The sequence below is a fragment of the Fragaria vesca genome, linkage group LG5 (genome assembly GCF_000184155.1).
Source record: "Fragaria vesca subsp. vesca linkage group LG5, FraVesHawaii_1.0, whole genome shotgun sequence".
In the NCBI taxonomy this organism is placed as follows: Eukaryota; Viridiplantae; Streptophyta; class Magnoliopsida; order Rosales; family Rosaceae; genus Fragaria; species Fragaria vesca.
Genome location: NC_020495.1, coordinates 8,320,363 through 8,328,216, shown reverse-complemented (window position 1 = coordinate 8,328,216; position 7,854 = coordinate 8,320,363). Strand labels below are relative to the sequence as shown.

General features: G+C 37.9%; 2 protein-coding genes across 2 annotated transcripts in view; one reads left to right on the top strand and one right to left on the bottom strand.

The window, feature by feature from the left end:
• LOC101310903 overlaps positions 1-3,006 on the bottom strand; it is a 3,535-nt gene extending 529 nt beyond the window's left edge. Inside the window, exons 1-4 of the mRNA XM_004301105.1 lie at positions 2,906-3,006; positions 2,074-2,754; positions 1,393-2,001; positions 1,100-1,304 (exon numbers count right to left, since the gene is read on the bottom strand). Coding sequence (XP_004301153.1) covers positions 1,100-1,304; positions 1,393-2,001; positions 2,074-2,744 — 1,485 coding nt within the window. The 5' untranslated portion in view covers positions 2,745-2,754; positions 2,906-3,006. The remainder of the gene's footprint in view (positions 1-1,099; positions 1,305-1,392; positions 2,002-2,073; positions 2,755-2,905) is intronic.
• Positions 3,007-5,996: 2,990 nt separating this feature from the next.
• LOC101310613 (pentatricopeptide repeat-containing protein At4g39530-like) lies at positions 5,997-7,769 on the top strand. Its single transcript, XM_004301104.1, has one exon. It carries the CDS (start codon positions 5,997-5,999, stop codon positions 7,767-7,769), a length of 1,773 nt encoding a protein of 590 aa, XP_004301152.1.
• The last annotated feature ends 85 nt before the right edge of the window (positions 7,770-7,854 follow it).

Here is a 7,854-nt window from a genome sequence, read left to right as displayed (position 1 = left end):
TGTAGGAAACATAGTTATGAAATCGCAAGAAAAACGCAAAAGAGGGGGAAAAAGGGGGTCAAAAATGCAGACGAAAAAGGAGGGAAAAAAAGGGATGAAATGCAAGAAAAAAAACAAACAAAAAAAAACAATACAAAAGGGATGAAAAATGAAGAAAAAAAGGAGAAAAAAGGGGTGAAAAGGAGAAAGAAAAATACTAAACAAAAGAGGCTGTGGGCCTCGAACTTAGGTGGCAGAATAAAGATGAAAAGTCTTAAATAATCTCTAGCAGTATTGCTAAATCAATTTTTTTTTGAAATTTGTCAATTTTTCGAATGAACAGGAGTTCCAACAGTATACCTAAATGGTTGCTAAATTTAAGAATTGCTAAACAAAATTGATAAATTTGTCAACTGAGCCATGAATTGCTAAATGAATACTTATATTTTCCCTCTTTTTTTTCTCCACGTGTCAGTTTATAATTCGTTAAAAATATTACTTAACCTACACTTAGCAATAACTGCTAGAGCCAAATTCTTATAACAATTGCTAAATCTCATAATTATTGCTAAATTTAACTATAGTTTTAGTTACACTGCTACAGATGCCCCTATGCTACAAGAGCACATGTTAACATATCAGTTATTTTTAGTACTTATTACATATTTATATAATAATTTTTTTTCAGAGGCTCCCAAAAATCGGAGACCTTGTGCGGCCACACACATCGCACGGCCCAAAGGCCACCCTGATACGAGTCTAACCTCAGTAAAACTAGAATTACCAAGATGCATGAGAGCATACTCCAATTATATAATACATAATTGGTATTATATATCTTTGCATTATCCTCTGCTTGTTTTTGCGACGTCGTATATATCTCATTGTCTCCACTCTCCACTTGCAGTCAACTAATTAAAGTAACATGTCAGGTAAAGCTTGGACTAACTAAGAACATTGAAAACGCAGATTTCAGAATTTGAAGTGTATGCGTTAGTTACTCTTTTGAATTGATAATATATAAGGAGAAGAAGATTGCAACTAAAGAAAATATTTAGTCTTCAAATTTGAGCTTCACACTTTGGATCTATATATTGAAATAAGGCAATAACGTTATTGCCTGACTGATAAAAGCGAGTGTTTCATTACTGATGATGCCTCCGATAACACTGCTGGCAGCGATCTCATCTTCTATAAGCGCCTCCACTACCTTACCCAGGGCCTTTTTTGTTGCTTTAAATTTTGAACCTGGAGACTCAATTTCCAGATTTCGTACTTGACTGAAGACATATTGCACAATTTCTTCGACAAGGTGTCTGTCAGACCTAAACAAAGGACAAGTCAAACAATCATGAGCTAAATATATTTCCAATAAGTATAACACCAGTTAACATAGTTACCGTCCTAGCTTACCTATATATTTTTGATTCAAAGCCAGTGAGATTGGCCACTGTTGTTAAAGCAGCTTTCCACTGATTCAGCACCTTCTTTCCATGCCTTTGTTTACCATGTCCGGTGAAGAGTTCTTCAAAACTCCCAATTTGATGTCGGACATCATGGGGTTCCACATTATAAAAAACTGGGAAAATTAATGTTTTCCTGTTTTCCCAGCCTTGAACGATGTTGGCAAGTTCATCCAAACACCACGCAGAAGAAGCATATTTTGGTGACAGAATAACAATTGCAGACCTTGATTCTTTGATTGCGGTTAGGAGATTTGAAGAAATATGGTTCCCTGCTTTAAGCCCTTCCTCATCCATGAATGTTCTAATTCCTCTGCGTTGCAATTCATAGAATAAATAGGAGGCAATGCCCTTGCGAGCATCAGGACCCCTGAAACTCAAAAACACATCATGCTTCCACTGAGAAGCTGAAGATTCAATTGTTAGCTCCTTCATTTCCTCATCCATGGCTTGTATTGGTTCTTCATATCCTTCAAAATCCTCTTTGGACCCCATTGCATCAGGTAGTACTTTACTGTGGAGAAATTCCACAATGGCTTCAACAAGTTGTTTGTGAGTCCTGCAAGCAACAATAAAGGGTCAAATAAGCCTCAGGCACAATTATAATCCTAGCCTCAAGATGCATGCTTACTTATAATCCTGCGTATTCCAGCGAACGAAATTGGCCACCTTTTCTAAAGCTTCACTCCACCGCTGCATCTTCTCCGATCCACTGGAGGTTTCAAGCACAGAGAAAGCTGCATTGAATCTCCTCTTTCCAAGACGCACATCAGAGGGCTGTACGTGATAAAGAAGCGGGAGGATTCTGTTCTCGTCTTTCATACACTCACAGATTGCTGTAAGTTCCTCCAAACACCAAGTAGAAGAAGCGTAGTCTCGCGAGAAAACAACTACTGCAAACCTTGATTCTCTTATTGCTTCTATAAGAGTGGGAGAAACAGGATCGCCTACTTCAAATTCTCGGTCATCCATGAATGTTTTGATTCCCCTCGTCTGCAGTTGATCGTATATTTCAAATATCACACCCTTGCGAGTGTCAGGACCCCCAAAACTCAAATACACATCATACTTCCGCTCAACGGCTGCGGATGAAGAAGTAACCGGTCCGGCGGCAACACAGCTGGCTCTCATTTCGGACGATGAGCTGCTGGCCGCTGAAGAGAGAGATGCTGAGGCATCCATGACAGCAATAACTTGATTATCCTGGGAACTTTTGACCATGGAAATGAACGGACGCTTCACTAGAGTCCATATCCGCTTAATAACGGCGATGCAGATGCAGTCCGTCCTCTCCTCCGCCATCTTTTAGAATCTGCTAGAAGGAAAGATATGATGTATAAATAAACTCGGGCTCGATCTGAACATCAAACCAAGAAGTCTGCATGAAGGAACAAGAACAACTGAACAAGTCAAGAAAACGAGACAAAACCATATAACATACTGAGAAATCTGTTGATGAATACCTGACTCCACCAAAGTAAGCAAAGCAGGAAGGAGACTAACTAATTCAATCTGCAGAGTTGAATGCTCATCGGAGCTGAATGCTCATGAGCTGCTGATCTTCTTCTGGATTGGTAGTGCAGAGGGTATAAATGGAATTTCCTTTTTCTTTTTGTCTCACTACAGCAAGAAAATTAGGCAGGCTTGAAACTAAGGAATCTGTTTCTGAAAATTGTGAAAGGGAAATGCCAGGAAATTCTATACCATAGTATACTCAACAAATCTAGTTAACTCATAAAAAAAGACTCAGGAAGTCAACTCTTCATCGCTGTGGCAGGTCCATGATCCCCATTTTAAGGGGATTACTAGTGCTATTTAGCATCTTTGACCTACTTAATTATATTCATGACCTCGTACGCCTGCATTTCATTCCACAGTGAACATGAACATTAGTGTGCAAAGACTTGCTGGTATGACTTATGAGGGAGGGAGAGAGTTTGATCGATGAATGTAACATGATTTTACCCTAACAGTTAAACAGACTTTTAAACAGGCAAACAATATATATGTTCAGCTAACACAGATGGAGGGGATCCGAGAAACTAAGCCAAATTGTTCATACGAGTCAAAACTCAATCAGTAAAATACTAAAATACGTATGATGCATGAGAGCATGAAACTCCCTCCAACATTCAACGTTCAAGTGGTATTTAGTTGCATTATTTTGAGCATATGTCTGTCTTCTAGTTTTGGCTAACTAATAGTATGTCATTATTTGTTTCCACTTGCTGACTTGCAGACAACTGATGGCATGTTAGGTGAAGGTGGACTAAACACTGTGTTTACACCATTTATGTTTACCCACTCCCTACATGTTACAACTTACAACACATTGTGGAATGTAGGTAACAAAACGGTAACGGATGGAACTGGGTGTGCGGATTCGAGATCGATAAATTGTAACAAGGATTCTCAGGTTTCGGGTTAACTTTGCTCTTTCTGTATTAATCTTTGATTTAGCTTTGATCTTTTCATTCATGTTGTTAATCATGTACTTGTTGCAATTCGTTTCACCCTGTCATTGTTGGGAAAAAAAGGTATCCAACACCAAGAAGTAATCACCAGACCACTCACTAATCCATATAGTTTTTTTCGATCAGGCACTAATCCATATAGTTGAGTGCAGATCATCATCTCCTCTTGATGAGAGCGATGACCTTTCAGAAGGTTTAGATGTTCTTTTGAAAATAAATGTTTCAATTTTATTGATTTTAAATCTATTGATAAAAACTAGTAAAGCATTTATTGTTTTTCAATTTCTATTGATAAAGAATTAGAAAAGAAAATCCATCTAGCAATTCCTTTTAAATATAGCTGAAGATCGTTGACACATGCCAATTACTCAATATTTGGCACATGATCATTCGGTACATGATTTTGGTATGAATATTTGGTGTCTCTAGCACTACTCAATTACTTTTTATGTTCGATAATTTTGGACTAAATTGTATTTCTGGGTTGTTCAATCTTGTCATCGATGGATGTTCTTAAATCTCTTGGGTGCTTATCTTGGAGCGTATCCTTTCTTGTTGCGTCTCTTGACGAGACTTAATTCGATGGGAGCATTACGCAGAAACCATAACTAGATGGATATAGTTGAGTTTTTGAAACTTTCGCTTGAATGAGTAAGGGCCATAAATTTTGACTCCACCAGCTTTTGAGGAACTAGTCTTACATCGATGTGGCTGACACGGTTCCTAAGGACTAAAATGATGTTAACCTCAAACATCAGAGGGGTAAACTAAAATTAATTCTTTTGAAAATTTACCCATTAAAATTTGTAATTTTCATAAATCATACACAATTGCTAAAATTCTGTCAAATTTGGACGTTAAATGCTAGCATGCTAGCATGAAATCTTAGAAAAATGGTCATCAAAGGTGGTTTTTGTTGTTATATGACTATTGTAGCCCTTAAAATGAGTTATAAAGTTAAAATTAACGTTCAAATTAGACGGAATTTGAGCAATTTGGCATAATTTATGAAAATTAGAAACTTTAGGGGGTAAATTTTTAAAAGAATTAATTTCAGTTTACCCCTTTGAGATTTGGGGTTAACATCATTTTAGTCCCCATATTCTTAATTTTGAAAATTTGCTCCCTCAAGTTTCCAATTTCCATAAATTATGTCAATTGCTAAAATTTCAACCAATTTAGATGTTAAATGCTAGCATGAAATCTTAAAAAAATGTCAAGACGATTTTTATTGTTATATGACTATTTTAGCCCTTAAAGTGAGTTATAAAGTCAAAATTAGATGGATTTTTAACAATTGGGCATGATTTATGAAAATTAAAAACTTTAAGGGGTAAATTTTTAAAATTGAAAGAACGGAGACTGAAATGAAGTTAACCCAAAACCTCAGAGGGGTAAAGTGAATTTAATCATTTTCAAAATTGAGAGAACGGTGACTGAAATAAAATTAACTTCAAACCTCAGAGGGGTAAAATGAATTTAATTCTTGTTTTATCATGTACATATATGCACACCATTAAGCTTGAGATTTTATCTTTCACGTTTTCCGTTTATTCTTTTATTTCGAGAATGAACTGCATTTATTTTATGCAGTCAGATACATTTTCAAATTTGAAAAGACATGATCTCATTTTCTCATAGTTTTAAAATATATTTTTTGAAAACCATTTTTAAAAACGTTTACCTAACATTTCCATGTCTTTTTCACTACACACTGTATATACCCTTTTTGACATAAAGAATCCAAGAAGAAGAAAAAGACATTCATTCTTTCCTGTAAATCTTACATTTACTAGCTTCACATGATTTGGAGTTTTGAACCAAAGAGAGAAAACCCACCACTCTGCTTTGATTAATGAGACAAAGATTGACTCATCTTCTCCACCAAAACCCCAACCTCTTCTCCCCCCAAAACCTCCTCCAAATCCAAACCCAGCTCACCACCACTGGCCTCCTTTACTTAAACCCCTCATTCCTTATACCCTTCCTAAACCTCACTCTTTCAAACCCTTCAACTCTCCACCACGCCACCGCCTTATTCAACCACACACAACACCTCAATGCGCCCACATGGCCCATCATGGTCCGCCGGCTCAACTTGGAAGCCGACCCTTCTCGGGTCGTCTCTGTTTTCAGAGCCATGCAGAGGCTTAAACGTAATGGCCCTGTTGTTGATCCTTATGTATATGCTTCTTTGGTTAAAGCATGTAACAAGTTATGGGCTACCCGAGAAGGGAAAGCTGTGCATTGTCATGTTGTTAGGATTGGTTTGGAGTATAATGTGAATTTGTGGAATAGTATATTGAATTTGTATTCGTGTTCTGAGAATTTGATTTGGTATGCTTGTAGGGTGTTTGATGTAATGCCTCACAGAAATGTTGTTACTGTTAATGGTATGCTTTCTGGGTTTGTGAAGAATGGTATGTTAGATGAGGGGATTGGTTTGTTCAAGAAAGTCTTGGGTTGCTCTTTTGGTTTGGAATGTAGGCCAAATTATGTAACTTTGGTTGTTTTGGTTTCGGGGTGTGTGGAACTGGATGGGTTTATTGTGGGGAGGGTGCTTCATTCACACTGTTGTAAGGCAGGTTTGGATTTGGTGAATGAGGTTTGTAATGCACTGATCGATTTGTATTCGAAGTTTGGGCATTTGGGTGAAGCAGTGAGGATGTTTAATGAGATGCCTGAGAGGGATTTGGTTTCGTGGAATTCCATGATTGCAGGGTATGCCGGGGTTGGTGAGTGTAGAAAAGCTTTGTACTTGTTTAGGGAAATGAGAGCAGGCAACGTTGGATTTGATAGAGTGTCGTTGAGTAGTTTGATTTCGGCTGCTGCTAATGGTCGAGATCTTGGTATGGGGAAGGTGGTTCATGGGTATATGACAGTTAGTGGAGCGGAGATCACTGTGGCTATTGGAACTGCTCTGATTGATATGTATTCCAAATGTGGATCAACAAAGTGTGCTAGAAAAATCTTGGACAATCTTCAAGATGAAAGCATTGTGTTGTGGAACTCTATGATTCATGGATATGTCGAATGTGGTCATAATCAAGAGGCATTAGAGCTATTCAATCATATTCAATCAAGAAAGCTAAGGCCAGATGAAGTAACAATGGTAAGATTAATCCTAGCTTGCCGCAACTCAGGGGATTTGTCTCATGGTATTGGCATTCATTCTTATATAGAGAATGACATACATCTTCAAAGCAGCATTGTACTGCACAATGCTCTTATTGATATGTACTCGAAGTGCGGGAACATGAGCCTTGCTAAAGTTGTGTTTAATAAGATGCCTAGCAAAGATGTTATCTCATGGACTTCAATTATAGTGGGTCACGCGATCAATGGTGAAGGAAAGGAGGCTATTCTTGCTTTCAGAAAAATGCGTGCTGAGAAAGTGGAGCCGAACTCTGTTACCTTCATAGGTGTTCTATCAGCATGTGACCATGCTGGTTTGGTTGATGAAGGTCTGAACTTGTATGATGATATGTGCAGGTTGTATCACATCAAGCCCCGGATTGAGCACTGCGGATGCATCATTGATATGCTTGCGCGAGCAGGAAGACTAGAGGAGGCACACAAGTTTGTGAAGAGTATGCCTATAGAACTAAATGCAGTTGTATATAGGATGTTGGTTAATGCGTGTCGAGTTCATGGTGATTTTGGTAGAGGATTGTGTTTGGTTAGTAGATTCGCAGATCTGAACACATTGCATGGTGCTGAAGATCATGTTGCTTCATCCAATATTCTAGCCGATGCAGGAAGGTGGGATGATGTTCTTCACGAAAGGAGCTTGATGGCCACCAGGACATGTACAAAAGTTGCTGGTAAAAGCTCTATTACAGACTTCCGATAGAAAATGTAGATCTGTATTATGTAGTAATGTGCATCTTTTTACGGAGAACATTATGAACTGTTAATATTTCAATTTCAATCTGATG